We start from the raw sequence: 19,420 nt of genomic DNA, 5'->3' as shown, positions 1-19,420 counted from the left end.
ACCACATTACACCTACAAGCAATAACAGTATTTTTTTTTAATATAATTAAATAGCACTAGCTATTTATATGATAATCAGACCATTGTCTTGAGTCTTTTAACTAAAGTCTTTCTTTGCATCTTCCTAGTTACTTATATCAAATTGCACATCTTGGAGATGATGATGAAGAACCTGAGTTTTCATCTGCTATGCCTCTGGAAGAAGGAGATACATTCTTCTTTCAGCCAAGACCACTCAAAAACCTTGTATTGGTGGATGAACTGGACAGCCTTTCTCCCATTCTATTTTGCCAGGTGTGGACCTTTCCAATTACCTCCATGATGCACAATGCTAGCCAGCTGATTTGATTTTAAATTAAGGTGTAGTCTAAGAACCATATAACTATGGAATCAATATATAAAGGTGAAGCAGTTAACGATAGGTTTAGGAACTGAAAACTATTAATAAATCTTCAGGTTTTTTTTTTGTTTGTTTGTTTGTTTGTTTTTGGGTACTGGGGATTGAACTCAGGGTCACTTAACCACTAAGCCACATCCCCAGCCCTTTTTTGTATTGTATTTAGAGACAGGGTCTCACTGAGTTACTTAGGGTCTTGCTAAGTTGCTGAGGTGGGCTTTGAACTCCTCATTCTCCTGCCTCAGCCTCCCGAGTTGCTGGGATCATAGTAGTGCGCCACCACTCCCAGCTTTATTTTTTAGTAAATCTTTTTCAGTGTACATATTCAAACTATATAAAAGGTTTTAAAGTCCTGCCCCTCCAAGTCTTCTCAAACTGGAACTCCATGGAGCCCATTACTATTAGCAACTTCTTGTGGTGGCTTCCAAGTATTTTCTCTGCATCTGCAATTATATGTATGTTGTGTGGTTACATCTTTTTTGTTTTTGAAGTGAACGGGTTTATGTGCTACACAGTATTTCTGACTTGACTTTTTTTCACGTAGAAGTCTGCTTATAGCTGTACATACCTAATTTTAATATAGTTTCTCTTTAAAAGAACTTCAGAGACACTGGAATCATTCAGCAACAGGTTTTGTTTGTATTTTTCGGAGGGGTGTCAGGGATTGAACCCAGTGGCACTTAATCATTGAATCACATCCTCAAGCCCATTTTTTTAAAAAATATTTTTTTAGTTCTAGTTGGACACAGTATCTTTATTTTAATCTTTATGTGGTGCTGAAGATTGAACCTGATGCCTCACATGTGCTAGGCTAGCGCTCTACTACTGAGCCACAACCTCAATCCCGCAAGCCCATTTTATCTTTTATTTTGAGACAGGATTTTGCTTAGTTACTTTGGGCCTTGCTAAGTTGTTGAGGCTGCCTAGAACTTGCAATCCTCCTGCCTCAGCTTCCCAAACCTCTGAGATCACAGATGTGTGCCACTGTATCCAGCAACTTAGTGACAGCCTGTCTCAAAAATTATTTTTTTAAAAAAGGGCTGGTTCTTAAAGGTCACACAATCTCCAGCGATCTAGGGCACAACAGGATTGAACTCAGGTTCACTTAACCACTAAGCCACATCCCCAGCCCTTTTTCGTATTTTTACAAATTTTTAATCATATCTTTGAGGAAAAAAGTGAAGAGGCTCAGGATGGAGATTGTCTCCCACTTCTGACCTCAGGTGTAGCACCTAGGAATCTTACCGTGTTGTTGTGCCCTAGATTGCTAGTTTGTGTGACCTTTAGGAACCAACCCTTTTTTTAAAATTTTTATTTTGAGACAGGGTGTCACTAAGTTGCTTAGGGCCTCAATAAATTGTTGAAACTGTTCTTGAAATTGGGATCTTTACAACTTAATCTCTTCAGCCACCGGGATTATAGGTGTGTACCACCATACCACCATACCTGGCCCACTGTTGGAGTTGTGAAAAGTAATATATATGCCTTTTTTTAAGAAAAGGCTTTATAAATAAATAGCAATATGATGCATTTTAAATAGGTGAGCTAGGACCTGGGGGTGTAGTGCCTAGGATACATGAGTCCCTGGGTTTGATTCCCAGTACAGCAAAAAGAAAAAAATACATACTTTTAAGTTATTTATTTTTTCAGAGAACAAAATGACGGTTGTATATGTACTCAGAACCTACATGATCATCTATTACAATAAACTCTCCTGCTGTTCAAAGTTCAGGAATTTTCATTTGAATTGTCCAGTTTGGCAAAACTATAATACAAATGGTTCACCTGTTTTTACATATTAATCAAGAATCAATTGTACTGGAAAGCAGCCAGATGTCTCGGGTATTAATATGAGAACACATGACTTCCCTCTGTGGTGGCTGAATACTAGCAGCTATTGGGTGTAGAATTATCTAATAGCTGGTCAGCTACATCAGAGGAATACCTGTAGGTACTATGACTGATTATATTAGTCTGATACCAGGTCTGGAAAATACAATTTTGTTGTAGTGATGGGGATAACATTTCTGAGTATTAACTTTAATAAATGTAGCTTCTATTGGTGACAATGTTGCAACTTGATTACATTACAGTTTGTTATCTATATTTTTAATTGGAAGAAAACCATTTCAGAATGGAGATTATACTATATTTCACTAACTGCCAAGTCCCCTCTCTCCCCCCCCCTTTTTTTTAATATTTATTTTTTAGTTTTCGGCGGACACAACATCTTTGTATGTGTTGCTGAGGATTGAACCCGGGCCGCACGCATGCCAGGCGAGCGCGCTACTGCTTGAGCCACATCCCCAGCCTCTCCCCTTTTAAAAATATTTTTGTCTAGTTGTAGATGGCCACAATACCTTTGTATTTATTTTTATGTAGTGCTGAGTAGCAAACCCAGTGCCTCACACATGCTAGGCAAGCACTCTACCACTGAGCTGCAACCCCAGCCCCTGCCAAGTCCCCTTTTAAACCTGTGAATTGATGTAACCCTTTTTTAGTTTTGGAAAAATTTGCTGCTTAAAAATAGTTTACTTTTTGGAACATGGGGGCTTTTTTTCTCTTTATATTCCGGGGTCAGTAGAAGTTTGTCCCTCTAAGAATGACAATTGTGTTTGAAAACTTAGCATAAGTAGACATTTTTTCCCTTGTTCTCTGCAGATTGCTGATCTGGCCAATGAAGATACTCCACAGTTGTATGTGGCCTGTGGTAGAGGACCTCGGTCATCTCTAAGAGTCTTAAGGCATGGACTTGAGGTAAGATGGCAATTTCTAGATTTTCAGCAGTGTTTGAAGGAAAGCATGGGCAAAGCAGTTTATGGGATTACTTTGATGAAGTCATAAATACATATGATATTTGAATGGGGGGAAAATGTTTTTCCATATTTTCCTAAAGTTTAGAGTGTCTATATTACCTAGTTCTTAGACTTGGTAGTAGAGACTAGAAAACCTGCATAGAATTTTTTTCTTCTTGTTTTTATTAAAAGGTTTTGTTTTGTTTTGTGCTTTTTCTTTTGTCTTTGTTGGTACTAGGGATTCAACCCAGGGGCACTGAACCATATCCCCAGCCCTTGTTTATTTTGAGACAGGGTCTTGCTAAGTTGCTTAGGGCCTCATTAAGTTGCTGAGGCTAGCTTTGAACTTGAGATCCTCCTGCTTCAGCCTCCCAAACCTGGGATCATAGGCATGCACCACCATGCCTGGCTTTTATTCAAAGTTTTAATTTTGATTTTGATTTTTTTGGGGGGGATCGTGCTAGATTTGAACACTCATCATCACTGAGCTGCATCGTTAACCCCTGGTATCATTAAATTTATTCCTTGTTACTGTATGCTCTTAAGTTATATTTTTTTTTATGTTTCTGCAGTATTTCACCAAAATGAATAGATTAGAATTTTTAAAAATAAGTTATTTATTGATGGATCTTTAGGGATATGGATTCTGAGAATTAACTTCTCAAATCCCATGTCATATCATTATCCTGGTGTTAATTCTAGCAAGAGCCCTGGAATTGCTCTTGTTTGAAGGAAAATAAACTTTCTTATGACAGTTTGATTTCAGAGCATGTAGTCAGTGAACTACTGCTCTCAAGAGGTCTCTTGCCTTTTACACATTTTTATTGCAATACAACTGAGATAACTTTGGTTTTGACTTCTGGCTCTTTCACTTAATGGCTGTAATTAAGCTTTTGTATCTTCTGTAAAGGGGATTAATAATTGTACTTACTTTAGAGGATTGTTGTGAATTAAATGAGATGATGCATGCAAAGCACTTAGTTTAAGACAGTATCCTATAGAAAATGTTAGCTATTAGCAATGTTATTTCAGGTTTTTGTTTGTTTGTTTGTTTGGTAGTGGGTAGTTGAACCCAGGGCCTCATACATGCTAGAAGCTAGGAAAGCTCTATCACCAATCTAGCCACCCCCCTAACCCCACCCCACTTCCAACCCACCTTTTTTTGTTATTTTATTTTGTGACAGAGTCTCATCCAGTTGCTTAAGTTGGCCTTGAACTTGAGATCCTCCTGTCCCAGCTAGCTGAATAGTTGGGATTACAGGCATGCTAAATTTGAAAATCTTTTTTGACTGCCAAAATGTTCATCAGTCCACCATTTTCAATGACCTTGACCCAATTTAGAGCCATATCTCTTGATTACCTACTCACTGTTCACTGAATCCTCGTGAGCCATTGATGAAAACTAGCACTTTCCACAAAAAACAGCACATATGCATTAACAGGAAGTTTTGTGTATTGTTTAAGAAATTAAGGACTCAATTAAAATTTGTTTTTTAATTTCTTGCCTCCCACACTTTGACTTTATATGCAGATCTTTGTTACATATAAAAATATTTTTAAATTGTTGAACATTGCTTTGTTCCTATGTCTTTGTTATGTCTTATTCTGTGAATAGATTAGGGACTCAATTGAGTAAGGTGACCTATCAGTTTTACATTTGGTATTCATTATAGCATGCTTAACATTTTTTTTTATTGGCTATTTTTAGTTATACATGATAGTAGAATCAATTTTGACATACTTCTAAAAGCATGGAATATATCTTATTGTAATTTAGTCCCCAATATCTTTCCTTCCTCTTCCCTTCCTCACTCCCCGCTCCCTTCAATCTATTTCTGCCATTTACCACAGTTATTTATTTTTTTAAAAATTACTTTCTTGGGGTTGTAGGTGTAGCTCAGTTTTAGAGTGCTTGCCTCGCATGTGTGAGGAACCTCAACACCACATAAAAATAAATGAATAAACATATTATGTCTGTCTACAACCACAATAATTAAAAAATTGTAGTCGTACATGATGGTGAGATTCACTCTCATATTCCTATGTGTACATATATGTGTGTACATACATGTATGTACATAGGAAAGTCAGATTTAATCCACTGTTATTCCTTTTCCCATTCTCCCTCCCTCCCTTCCTTCATTCCCCTTTGTCTACTCCACTGAAATTCTATCCCTGCACCCTTGGGTACTTATTTTATTTGTTGTCTCTGGATCATTTAAAAACAATAAACTTATTTTAGAATGATTTTACTTTTACATATAAATTGCAAGGATATTATAGCCAGTTTCCCCTCTACATCATTTTAGTTTATCTGGGATATTTCATCATGTTTGAGAATGTATATGACATTTGAGTCTAGTATGAAAGACAAAATAGTTACTGCCCTAAGGTGGTGATTGATTTCTATGAAGGAGAGATGATTGCCAGATAAGAAGGTAAGGGAATAATTTCTCTAAAGAAGTAGTATTTGAATGGGTTCATAGAGAGATGGTATTTGGCCTTATGGGAGCTAGGGAAAGAAAAGAGGTGCTAATTTAGGTGGCCTTGGCCTCTTTCATTCCCAATGGTTATTGCCATTCCAAAGGAAGCATGTTGTTTTGGCTGTAACAACTGTATTCTCTAAGACATTCTGTGACTTTTTGCTAAAGTATGTCATTGGTATTTTTTCTTTTTTTAGTGTTTTTTTTTTTGTTGTACCAGGGATTGAATGAACCCAGTAGTGCTTAAACACTGAGCCACATCCCCAGCCCTTTTGTATATTTTATTAAGAGATAGGATCTTGCTAAGCTGCTTATAAGGGGCCTCACTAAATTTCTGAGACTGGTTTTGAACTCGTGATCCTCCTACCTCAACCTCCTGAGTTGTAGGGATTACAGTTGTGTACCACTGTGCCCAGCTGACTACTAGCATTTCTAACCTTTTTGACCTTAGCTTCTTTTCTTCACTGGATGTTCCCATCCTTTTAATCTAGTGTGCAGTGTGAACACTTCTTTTGCTTTTAGGACCTTATTATTTAGCATAGTAAGCAAGTAGCTGAGTTCAGTTCCATGCTCACTGGATCTGTACTTGCCTCCTTTCCTGTCAGGTGTCGGAAATGGCTGTTTCTGAGCTACCTGGTAACCCCAATGCTGTCTGGACAGTACGTCGGCACATTGAAGGTAAGCATCCCTTTCTCAGTAGTCAACATTAGGGCCTGGGAGGCACTGACATAGAAGACTTAAGAGACTTCATTTATAATATTTCTATATAATTTCATTTAGTATCTTATACCAGAAACTTTTGACCCAATACCTAATTTTTGAAGCTCTTCCAGTTAGTTTGCCTTCATCTACTACTACTGTTTGTGCAAGTGGGTAAGGGGACATAGGGCAGCTGTTGGTTTTAGTTATGTAAACATTTTAGTATCATAGTTTTCATGAGGTTTTTTTTTTTTTTTTTTAAATAAAGGCATTGGTTCCATCTCTTATATAAGAGGTGTGAGTTGAGGAAAAGTTGTTGCTTATTCATTTTTCGTCAGCTGTGCTGTCTTATTGTGCTGAAACCACAGTGAAATTCAATGTGGTATTCTAGAAATTGAGATATTTGGGGAAGTTATTAGTTGGTGAGTTCTGCTTGTCTTATTAGTTGGTGAGTTCTGCTTGTCTTAAGGAAAGCAGAGATTGGTTGATTAAAATCAGAACATTAGAGTGAGTGGAAAAGAAGGAGTAGGGAAGGAGAGGAAGTTGAGTTCCTAGGTTAAAGTGGTTACCTCATCCTAAAACCTTAAAAGTAATGTGAAAATTCATGGAACTCCAGTAGCAGGGAAGTCTCATCACAAAAAATGGATTTCAGCCCCACAGAAGTAGAACTCACTTATTTTTCCCTTTGGTTCGCTTTGGAGCTCTGGGTCATTTCTGTTCTGAGACCTCATTTTCCCTTTTTCCCTCAGGAATGTGGGGCTGGTGAGTAAGGTCACCCTGGCCAGCAGACAGAGCTTTTTCTAGAAAATAGCTATAATTCTGCTTCAGGTTAGATGTTCTAGTTGTATGGAATAAGTTTAAGAGAGCCGGGAAATGTGTAGGAGGTAAATCTCTGTTAGATTACTGCACACTTTTGTAGATTTTGTTTTCATTATATCTGTTGGAATCACGTTGAGTTGAAAGGGGAAATAAAAAATGGGGGGATTCTAGGCCCATTTTAGGTGGGAAAATAATTACTGGATAATTGTTTTTAAAAGATTTCTGTGTTTTATAGATGTTTATATGAAGAAGTTGGTTGGTATTGATGTCCCTTTGTTTGGTGGCTTGTTGATATCATGGCTCTTTAAAGTTGTCTAGATTATTTGAATTAGAAAGATACTTTTAGATAAAACCTAGTATGCCCCCTCATTTTCCTTAAACTTTTTGGATGAATTTTTAAACCAGATTTAGGTTTATAGAAAAGTAAGTTCTCATTTTATGAAGGAGGCAGAAAGTCCCAAGGGTTAACTTTCAAGATAACAAGTAATAGGAGCAGAAATGGGTCCTGAATTCTAGACCAGTTCTCATTTTGATCAACACTGGTGGGAGTATATGGATGATGATGATGATGATGATGATGATGATGATGATGATTATTTTGGTACTAGGGGATTGAATTCAGGGACACTCAGCTACTGGGCCACATCCCCAGCCCTATTTTGTGTTTTATTTAGAGACAGGGTCTCACTGAGTTGCTTAGTGCCTCATCATTGCTGAGGCTGGCTTTGAACCCAGGTCCTCCAGTCTCAGCCTCCTGAGCCGCTGGGATTACAGGCATGCGCCTCCACACCCTGCTGAGTATGTGGATCTTGCTAGTTTCTTTTAGGATAAGTTCTGTAGTTTTATCCTATGGTCATTTAAGATCCTACCATATGTTTAGAGTAATTAACATGGAATTCCTGCCTCAAAGGACTTTCTGTCTACAAATGACAATGAGGGAGCTGGGATAGCTCAGTGGTAGAGTATTTGTCTAGCATCTGCAATACCCTAGGTTCAATATCCAGCACTACAAAAAATAAAACATGAAAGAAAACAAGTAAGCAAAACCATTGTATGCTTTGATTTATGATAGGCACACCGGTGTTGCCAGAAAAGGGGTTAGAGGAGAGGGAATGGTCGTGTGTTTGAGATTATGAAAAGTTTGTGAAGAGAAAATATTTGCTAAGTTAGTGAAAAGTAGTATATTGTATGATGGAACTTGAAATTCCTCTTCTATTAAATATCAAAGCCCTGGGAAAGACTATTTTCTGCTAAATTTTGCTCTTTAGATACTATAATTTGGACAGTCACCCACAGAAATAGGTCAGGTTCTCTTTCTTCATTTTCTTTCCAGATATCCCAACTTACTATTGAGCATTCCTCTGTCCACACATGCTGCAGTCTTCAGGCAAATACTAACCTTGGCTGGTACTTGGTGATGCATACTACCAATACCAAGCCTTTTTTTCTCTTCCACAGGTGGCTGGTGAAGGTGCTGATCACCACAGGTGTGTACCTACTGCTAGGGTCTACTCTGGGGCCTTATAGTTTAACTAGGGAGAGGGACCTGCATAAAATATTGAGGCTGCCCTAATGATGTCTCTCAGTGTAACTTTGCAGTTGGGTGTTGATGTGCATTATAATGATGTACACCCATTTGCTTGTGTATCAGCTGGTTTGAGGCAGGAATCAATTTCTCCACTTTCCCCTACAGATTTTGGAAAACTTAACTAATTTGTCATTTGATAAACTGACTAAGACTGTAGCTAGCAAATTGTAGCTTCACACTCTGTCTTGGAGTTGACCATTTCAGATGTACACTGAAAAATTAGGATCTGGAGAGTATATTCAGGTCTGTGCTAAGACAAGATAAATACCAAGTACTTTGAGTATAGTGAAATTGAAATCATCTGGATGGCTCTCTCTTTATCCTTGAGAGTGAACTGCTTGTCAACCCTTAAATCCTTAAGGCAAGGGAGTAGAATGAAGCATTTCCTTCTGTAGGATGTTTCAGCAGTATTAAGACAGAAGTCCTACTGAACTGAGACCTAAAGACATGTTTTCATATCCTAGGACATTCTTCACTGAGATATGAAATAACATTCTTCATGAAATTTGAAACCCCTAGAAAAAGGCAACGTGGATATTTATAGTTCCTAAGTCATTTAACTTATAATTAAAAGGTTGGCTTTGTACTGAATACCAACTTTTAATCTGTAATCTCCCTAGGACATAAAAGAGTATCTGCTATGCTGCAGGTCTTTCTAAGCTGGAGATTGGAAAGGGTAGAAGTAACAGTGTACTTGGTATTCACAGGATAATAGATATTTTTAGGAAATTTGTGATGAAAAGCATCTTTTAGACTCCATTCATTGCTTTTCTATCTGAACTGTCAAGCCAAAGTATGACCCTGTTTAAATTGACTGAGCATCTTCTTATGTCTGAGCAATCTGGTACTTTGGTTAGAGGTAAAAGTACAAACCCGGGCATGCCTTCTCCTTCTTACCTCCCATTCTTTTGCATATGAGTCAAAAGTTTATGATCTAGCTTCTGGAATCCTATTTTTTCCCCTTTGTTCAAGCAAAAGACTGCAAATTATTGCCTGTTAGAATTGGCTTTAATTTCTTCTGACATAGCTTTTAAGATATTATGTTTTAGTAATTACATGACAGAAATTTTCAGTCAAAACTAAGAGCTGTATTAAAATTTCCAAGCTTAGAGTCATGTGGAGATTGGTTTGGTTTTGTTGAAAACAATTAAGACCTCTACTTCAGGAACACCTCTAACCTTTTTCATTTTATGATCATGAATAATGCCTAGTCTTTTAAAACTGTTTTATAAGATGTTCCCAAAGCTTTTGATATATGTTGATGATAATATCAAAATAACCAATAACCAGGTATCAGCTGTGTGCAGTGGCACACACCTGTAATCCCAGCTACTTGGGAGACTGATGCAAAAGGATTTCAAGTTTGAAGTCAGCCTGGGCAATTTAGTGAGACCCTGACTCAAAATTTAAAAAAAAAAAAATTATATAAGTTTTTTTAAAAAAAATATTTATTTTTAGTTGTCAATGAGACTTTTATTTTATTATTTATTAATTTATCTATATGTGGTAAACACTCTACCACTGAGCTACAACCTAGCTCCTCAAAATAAATTTTTAAATAGAGGGTGGCATTGTAGTTTAGTGTTAGAGCACTTGCCTAGCATGTATGAGAAATATAAATTTTTCCTGTACTGTGGTTCAGTCCCCAGTATGGGGAAAAACAAAACAACAACAACAAAAAACCAAGTGACTTCTTCACTAGTATTTATGATTTGGAAATTGAACCTGTACCCTGTGGATTCTTGGTCTAGGCAGTAAAACATGCATTGGGAAGGGTTTTTGATCCCTGGTTTTTAGCTACTATAGTACACATACTATTATTAGCTGAAACAGAAGTTTTGCCAAAAAGTACTTGCCCTTACAATGTGAAGCAGCCTCAAAATTATTTCTGTTATAATGTGGTGTTCGCCAGCCCCTAGATTGATTTTATTAAAGTCCTGCTAATAGGTCAGAACACTACTGTGGGCTATATAAATGATGTATCTTCACCTGACCCCTCCTATAAAGAACGCTGATTCTGCTGAACTAATCTAGTAACTTTAGTTTATCTGAAACTCAACTTAGAGCAGTCAAAAACCATAAGTGTGTCATGGAATCAGCCAGCCCAATGGTACTGAGTTCTTACAATGCTCAGGCAAACAAGGTCCCATAGCTGCCATTCTTAAGTTTAGTCCCTTGTCTTGTTCTGTCCTTTGTTCATCTGATTGCTAATCTCAACTCTTCTTTTAAAAAAAGATGTGCCTTTATTCAACATTTATGAAGTTTTATGCCAAACATTGTTGGATGTGGGAGACACAGAAGCTGTTTTATGTTGTAATATGGGAAGTAGATGGCCTTTAACTATGGAATCTGCAGAGAAAACTTTTGGGGTTGCCTGTATACTTCAGGTCTCTGACCTCCTTGAGAATCTCATTAGTGTTTGTTTATCCAACTACATTTCATTTTGAAAAACAAACCCTAATAGGATTGGTCATGATCACTGGGTTGTATTTTTAAATAGTGAAAAACCAGAGGGGTCAAAGAATGATAATATAAACATATCCCCTCCCCCATTTCCTGGTTATTTGGTGTTCTTACATCATTCCCAATGGGACTAGGACTCTCTCAATTTCCATTCCTAGAATAACTTAATCACATGGAGGTTTAAGTAATCTCTGCTTCATTCATTAGAGCTTATATTCCTACAATAGCTTCTTCTGGGAAAAGTTAGGGATCTTTCCTAGTTTTAAGGAATATTTCTTCTAGCTATTGGCAACTGTCAAAACATGCTCTAGCTCGACATATATAGTAATAGTACTAGTAGTAGTAGTAAAGATTTCTTCATGCCTTTGATTCCCTTACATTGTCCTCTCTCATTTCTCTAGAAAATGTCTCAAGAGTACTAATTTTCAAAGATGCTGAGGAAAATATTTGTATTCAACGCATTGAGGCATTTATATGTAGCCTCTATGGTGCTCAGTTATCTTTTGGATCATTTTGTGCTTTGTGTCTATGCTGACCATACACAGAAATGCCTTGGAAGAATTCTTAAAACTTTTATGTGTCATTATTTGACTTTTTAATTCTGAGGAGTTCTTAGCTGACCAACTCCTTTCTTTCTTTTTCCAGATGAGTTTGATGCCTACATCATTGTGTCTTTCGTGAATGCCACCCTTGTACTGTCTATTGGAGAGACTGTAGAAGAAGTGACTGACTCTGGGTTCCTGGGTACCACCCCAACCTTGTCCTGCTCCTTGTTAGGAGATGATGCCTTGGTACAGGTGAGAATTCTCAGAGCTTACTTGCTTAGCTTGTTTTCTCATTTCTTTGCCTTTGTTGTGCTATATAGGCAGCTGCATTCAGGTCTCTCTCCACCAAAAGCCTTAGGGAGGGGCTTGCTATTTTATAAAAATATAGAACTACACCAAGAATTGGATTTTTCAGATTTTTACCAACTTAACTATTCACTTAGAGAATTTTGAAACATAATATTCCTCTTTGCCATTTCTATAGTTGCTTCAGAGCTCCATCTCTATAAAGTTTTCATTTATTTTTTTTCACACGAATCCAGGGGTACTCTGCCACTGAACTACATCCCCAATCATCTCCCCACTACTTTTTTTTTTCTTTATTTTTACTTTTTCTTTTTTTTGAGACGGTCTCACTGATTTGCTGAGACTGCCTTGAATTTGCGGTCTTCTTATCTCAGGCTCCCAAGTTAGTGAGATTACAGGCATGCCCCACTTTTCCCAGCTGTTAAAGATTTTAATACTTATTTTGTTGATGAGTTTTGAACTTCTTCAAAGTGGACATTGCAAAACATAAACTTTAAAAAGTTATCCTTCTCTGGACTTACTAACTCCAGTTGGTGCCTCAAATGCAGTGGCTCTAGATCTACCAGGGATGACAGATCTGACAGGTCTAGGGATCATTCTGAGTGATGAGTCAAATCACTAAGGTCAGGTTTCCTTCCTTTCCTGACTCCAGGTTTATCCAGATGGTATTCGGCACATTCGAGCAGATAAGAGAGTCAATGAATGGAAGACCCCTGGAAAGAAAACAATTGTGAAGTGTGCAGTGAACCAGCGACAAGTGGTGATTGCCCTGACAGGAGGAGAGCTGGTCTATTTTGAGATGGATCCCGTATGTTATTTTACAATTCATGTGGGACTTAGTATATGGTCCAGAGGTAAAGTGGAGAATTGTCATCCAGGCATCTAGAGTGCATTCACAAGAAAGACAATGAGGGAATGTAATTGTCCACAAACCAATCTCACCCTTTCCAAAGGAGAAAAAAGGAGGAAATTGATGTTTAATTCCATTGAAGTTGGAAGATTACCTCCTAGGAGTAAAACACTTGATCCCTCTGCATTTTACACCTACTTTTCCAACAAATATTTGGCAGAGCTTTGTTTTCTACCATCTTAATCCATTAGGGAAATTTTCTTTTCTGTATGGAAATCTGTTTGGCAATACTAAACTATCTTGCTCTTAAGGAGTTTCTAGTGTGGTTGAGATTTCTTTGTTGTTTTGTGTTAGAAATTGAGATTTCTTTTTATTTATTTATTTAGTTAGTTAGTGGTGCTGGGGATTGAACCCAGGGCCTTGTGCGTGGCAAGCACTCTGTCAACTGAGCTATATCCCCACCCTGAGATTTTTTTGTTTTTAATCATCATATTTGAATTCCCTTTCTCCCAAAGTATTTTCATGAACAGCTTAAACATTTTTATATATTTCTGTTTCCTGAGGACTGTGGTGGCACATTAAATTTGTTGTTAAAGTTCTCGTTTCTTTTCTTACTCAGACACATTAATTTTGCTTGCTGTTAGCTTGTTAAATATTGTCTTGGGTTCTTAGGTTGAGAAATTGTTGGTCACTGAATATATAAGGGGAGTGGGAAGAGCCAGAAAGAAACCTAACACCTGTCTTCCTTCCCTGGATGAGGATTTTGGTGTGAATTGGAGCATCTAGACCCATCTCTGTAGTTTCTGAACACACTATGTTTTCCCTTATGTAGTCAGGACAGCTGAATGAGTACACTGAGCGGAAGGAGATGTCAGCAGATGTGGTGTGCATGAGTCTGGCTAATGTGCCCCCTGGAGAGCAGCGTTCCCGCTTCCTGGCTGTGGGACTGGTGGACAATACTGTCAGAATCATCTCCCTGGACCCCTCAGTGAGTGACACCCTCAATTTCAAGGATCTTCTGGTTGGAATCTGAACACCTGGGTCCTAAAACCTATATTTGCTGCTATTCTTTTTTTGGGGGGGTGGGGGTGTATGTGGTGCTGGGGATTGAACCCAGGGCCTCATGCATGCTAGGCAAGCTCTATACCACTGAACTATACCCCTAGCCCTGTACCTGCTGCTTCTCTTGATTATCATAGCAACACACTTTAGGAGTCTTGTGCTGTGGTTGAGAATGTTGATCTGAAACTACTGTTTCTTTTAGCTAATCCTTGAATCTCTTTTGTACTAAAAACCCCAAAACCCCAAGACTATATATGGAAGGAATTTTACTTACTTCCAGGTCTTAGATAAGTTTCAGAGAGATACCCATTACTTATTTGCTCTTACATTATCTGTTTTGATAAAAGAAGAAAAACAATATTTTTCAGAGCTTATTCTGAGATTTAGTTAAAATTAACAATGCACTATCCTCTCATTCCTGGAGTTTCCTCTGCCCACAAGATGGTTCTTCCTTCAATGCTAGCATTAGATTTTTCTGAATGTTTTTTTCCAAATTGGTCATTTCCTGTTTTTAATGATTTTTCTGTCCTCCCTACCCCCAACCCCAGGACTGTTTGCAACCTCTGAGCATGCAAGCTCTCCCAGCTCAGCCTGAGTCCTTGTGTATTGTGGAAATGGGTGGGACCGAGAAGCAGGACGAACTGGGTGAGAGGGGCTCTATTGGCTTCCTCTACCTAAACATTGGACTGCAGGTAAGAGATCCAGAGGTTGACGTTGTTGTCAGGACTTATGTAGGTTTTACACACTCCTTTGTCCAATAAAGGCATTTTTTATGCCCAGAATTTCAGATGCCAGCTTATGAGAAGTGAACAGTGTTGATCTGGGCTCTACTTTTCTTAGCACTTTGATTAGAACATATCGGCCCTGGAAAAAAGTATTTTTGCATTTGATAAAAACACCTTACTTTCCCTGTTCTGGGTCAGAACTGACTAATGTGCTCTCTGGAGAGCAGCGGTCTCGCTTCCTGGCTGTGGGACTGGTGGACAATACTGTCAGAATCATCTCCCTGGACCCCTCAGTGAGTGACACCCTCAATTTCAAGAATCTTCTGGTGGGGCTGGGATGTGGCTCAAGCGGTAGCGCGCTCGCCTAGCATGCGTGCGGCCCGGGTTCGATCCTCAGCAGCACCACATACCAACAAAGATGTCGTGTCCGCCGAGAACTAAGAAAAAATAAATAAATGTTAAAATTCTCTCTCAAAAAAAAAAAAAAAAAAAAAAAAAAAAAAAAAAAAAGAATCTTCTGGTTGGAATCTGAATACCTGGGCCCTAAAATCTACATTTGCTGCTTCTCTCTTTTTTTTTTTTTTTTGTGTGTGTGTGTGGTGCTAGGGATTGAACCCAGGCCTCATGCATGCTAGGCAAGCTCTGTACCACTGAACTATACCCCCAGCCCTGTACTTACTGCTTCTCTTGATTATCATAGCAGCATACTTCAGGGGGGGATCTTTGAGTCACATACAGTCCCCACAATATTCAGCTTTTTGAAATCAATACCTTAGAGTTCCTAATTGACTTCTCTCTCGATAAAGGATCCCTACATGTTCCTTGTTGTCAAAGGATCTAAGCTCTTCATGTCATATTAAAAGTAGGAACCTAAGGATACGAGAGTGTTGGGGCTCTTGATTGTGTACTTTTTATTTTCCTTAACTATTATTTACATGAACACATTAATTTAACCTAGATATTTTTGCCTTTTTTTTTTTTTTTTAATACCAGAGATTGAACTCGGGCACTGAGCCACATCCTCAACCCTATTTTGTATTTTATTTAGAGACAGGATTTCTCTGAGTTGCTTAGCACCTTGCTTTTACTAAGGCTGGCCTCAAGCTTGCAGTCCTCCTGCCTTGGCCTCCCGAGCCGCTTGTATTACAGGTTTACTACACTACTGCACAGAGCATATTTTTGCTTTTTTTTTTTTTTTTTTAAATATTTATTTTTTAGTGGTAGTTGGACATAATACCTTTATTTTATTTATTTATATATGGTGCTAAGGTTTGAACCCCTAGGTCCTTGCATGTGTTAGGTGAGTACTCTATGCTGAGCCCCAGCCCGTATTTTTGCTTTTTCAATTTACTTAAAAAAAAAAAAAATTTAAGCTATTGTTGGACACAGTACCTTTATTTTATTTGTGGTGCTGAGGATCAAACCCAGTATCTCACACATGCTAGGCGAGCACTGTATTGATGAGCCACAATCCCAGCCCCTTAAATTTACTTTTTTTTTTTTTTTTTTAGAAGTTTTCAAGCATAAACAGAACTTAGACTAGTGTAATATGCCTCCTTTCCCTCTTTTTCCTGGAGTATTTTAAAGCAAATCCAAGATGAGTCATTTTTCATTTTCAAATACTTGATGAAAGTACCTTTAACAGATGTTTTCTTAAAGCACTAATATTCTCACACCCAGCAAAAATCTTGTATTCCTTACCGTCATGTGATACTTTGTCTGTGTTATAGTTTTTGCCATAAAAGAGTGGCCATATAATTGGATCTACTCAAGATTTCAATAGAACAGTTCATAATTTGCATTTCCTTTCTGTCTTTTTTTTTTTTTTCAGTACCTGGGATTACATCAAGGGGCACTTTGCCACTGAACCACAACCCTAGCACCCCGACCTTTTAAATTTTTTTGTTTTGAGAGGGTCACACTAAGTTGTTAGGGCTGTGCTAAATTGCTGAGGCTAGCTTTGAACTCATGATCCTCCTACCTCAGCCTCCCAAGTTTCTGGGATTACAGACAGGCCACCACACCCAGCTGTTTCCTGTCTTTTAAAGTCTCACAATAACTGTCCCACTCCCATTCTTTGTTTTAAGAGACCAGATAATTTTTCTTGTAGAATTTACTTTTTTTTTTTTTATAACCTTTATTTATTTTTATGTGGTGCTAAGGATCAAACCCAGCGCCAAGCCACAACCCCAATCCCTGATCTAAGTCTTTTGAAATCTGGTATTTGATACTTTTTTTTTTTTAATTGGGGATTTAATTTAGAGGTAATGGCAATTAACCAGTAAGCCACATATCCAGTCCTTTTTAGTTTGTTTTTTGTTTGTTTTTATTTTTGTTTTTGTGGTGCTAGGGATTGAACCCATGGCCTTGTGCATGGGAGGCAAGCACTCTGGTATTTGATACTTAAAACTTAACAGCGTATATCAGTTCTGAGTGGCCACACTTTTGATGTTTAATGGCTGTAGGACTGGCTAGTACAGATCACAATATTTGTTTAATTCAGATTTAATTTGAGGTGATAAGAATAGTTCAGCGATGGTGCTATTTATTTCCTATTGCATCACATTAGATACAGGAATGTCTAGTTGTCCCAATTCTATTGATGTTGAAATGTTTGTATTATGTTTTAAAGCTTCCCTTTAGCTTTTAAACTTAATAGTTATTGATACATATTGCCTAGATTGATTATTTCATTGGGGGTTTGGAAAATGATTTTCTAATTTCTTTCTTTATTTAATTGGATGGAATTCTTCTCTAAAGACAAAATGAGATTCATTTGCTTATCCTAAATGTAGTGTATGCAGGAAAAGATCAGTACTTAATTTTTTCTCTTTGTTCATTTGTATCCAGAGTTAAGGAGTTAGGGCCATAACAGTCTGTCTCCAGAGGGGACTGATGAAGTGGGTATTCTGGTTTTTCCTTTTTAAAGTAACATGATTTTGTGGGGTTTTGTATATTTGTTCTTCAAACTATGCTATCGTTTTGTTGTTAAATTGTCTAATTTTAGACAACTGGAAGTTCCCCTTTGAAGTTTTTTCCTTTGTTCTTTTAACATGACCCCACTGTTTTGCCTTCTTGCACAATAAGATGTCCCACATGCATCTGGAACATTCTTGCCCCAGTCTTGAATCATTTCTTTTAGGAACCTTGTTCATTTTAGAGAAAATGGTGTATAAAGACCATACTCCGTGGGCCTGGGATTTTTAAACTCTGGATCTATTTTAAAATTATAAAAGAGATTTTAACATTCATGATTTTAAAAAAAGAGTACAGGGTATATAGTGAAGAATAAGTATATTTTCATTTAGTAGATGTTTAACTATTTGAATTAGTGATTTATTGAAAGAATGAATGAATGATGCTTAGGTTTTTTTGTTTTTTTTTTTTTAAACCACTAAGCCATTTTCCTTTTGTCTGCTCTGAAAGTAGCTAAGAGGGAGATTTCCTCGTCATATCTGATAAGCTTACATTGTAAGTAGGCTCACCCACTCCTCTTCTTTTGATTAGAATGGTGTGCTGCTGAGAACTGTCCTAGACCCTGTCACTGGGGACCTGTCTGATACTCGCACTAGGTACCTGGGTTCCCGTCCTGTGAAACTCTTCCGAGTCCGGATGCAAGGCCAGGAGGCAGTAAGTAATAAAGTGGGGCAGGCAGCGTATACAGATGTTATTAGTGACACCAGCTGAAAAAAATCCCTCTTTCACTAATTCACCAGTATATAATTGATATGATATCAGTTCTATCTTGATTAGATGTAAAAATTGATGTAAAAATTCTTGGGTCCCTTAACCTAGAACTTCCTAACAGGGATTCCATGGCACTGTGGCATAATCTGGTTTTAGGGAAATTGGAATATTGATCCCTTTTGCCCTTGGGCTGGGGATAGTTGGAAACCTCCCACCCAGGTCACCATTAGCCATGAATTGTCTAATTTACCCCAGGCTCATAGTATCATGATTTACTACCTAATGTTAAAGAGATTGGAAAATGTATCCTTTGTAGTTAAGAGTAGTAGTTTGCTGAAGCTCTGCCAGTTCTTAAATGTTATTTTATTCTTACAGCTGGGGCTGGGGATGTAGCTCAGTGGAAGAGTGCTTGCCTTGCATGGGTGAGGCTCTGGGTTCAATCCCAACACTGTTAAGAATTAAACTATAATAGTATTCCTATTCCTATGAAAACAGGCTCAGTGAGATGTAGTAATAATTAGCTTAGGTCATGCAGCTGGTAGCCCATGGATTTATCATATTTATCATTACTACTTCCTTTTTAAAAAATTTCCTTTTAGGTCTCAATATTCTGTGGGCTGAAATTTAGGTTAAGATATTTGGTCAGCTTACCATGTGTGAATTTTTCCCAAGCTCAAAGTGAAAGTGTTTTTCTCTCCTCAGGTATTGGCCATGTCAAGTCGGTCTTGGTTAAGCTATTCTTACCAGTCTCGCTTTCATCTCACTCCCCTGTCTTATGAGACCCTGGAATTTGCATCTGGTTTTGCCTCTGAACAGTGTCCTGAGGGCATTGTGGCCATCTCCACCAATACCCTGAGGTGAGTGCGTTCCAGGTTTGGAGGCCAGCAGAAAGCATTTTTGTTGTTGTTGTTGTTGTTGTTTTAAATTGCAGATGGACCCAATACTTTTATTTATTTATTTATTTTTATGTGGTGCTGAGGATTGAACACAGTGTCTCACAT

At 37.8% G+C, this 19,420-nt stretch overlaps 1 protein-coding gene across 2 annotated transcripts in view; it reads left to right on the top strand.

Moving 5' to 3' along the window:
- Sf3b3 (splicing factor 3b subunit 3) overlaps nucleotides 1-19,420 on the top strand; it is a 47,897-nt gene that overhangs the window by 15,416 nt on the left and 13,061 nt on the right. For both annotated transcript variants that reach the window (XM_005318407.5, XM_013365927.4), the window contains exons 9-17: nucleotides 129-294; nucleotides 3,059-3,154; nucleotides 6,281-6,353; nucleotides 11,890-12,041; nucleotides 12,748-12,903; nucleotides 13,778-13,933; nucleotides 14,556-14,699; nucleotides 18,240-18,362; nucleotides 19,122-19,276. In XM_005318407.5, coding sequence (XP_005318464.1) covers nucleotides 129-294; nucleotides 3,059-3,154; nucleotides 6,281-6,353; nucleotides 11,890-12,041; nucleotides 12,748-12,903; nucleotides 13,778-13,933; nucleotides 14,556-14,699; nucleotides 18,240-18,362; nucleotides 19,122-19,276 — 1,221 coding nt within the window. The remainder of the gene's footprint in view (nucleotides 1-128; nucleotides 295-3,058; nucleotides 3,155-6,280; nucleotides 6,354-11,889; nucleotides 12,042-12,747; nucleotides 12,904-13,777; nucleotides 13,934-14,555; nucleotides 14,700-18,239; nucleotides 18,363-19,121; nucleotides 19,277-19,420) is intronic.

Source organism: Ictidomys tridecemlineatus, chromosome 15 (genome assembly GCF_052094955.1).
Source record: "Ictidomys tridecemlineatus isolate mIctTri1 chromosome 15, mIctTri1.hap1, whole genome shotgun sequence".
NCBI lineage: Eukaryota > Metazoa > Chordata > Mammalia > Rodentia > Sciuridae > Ictidomys > Ictidomys tridecemlineatus.
This window is presented reverse-complemented; position numbering and strand designations above follow the sequence as displayed.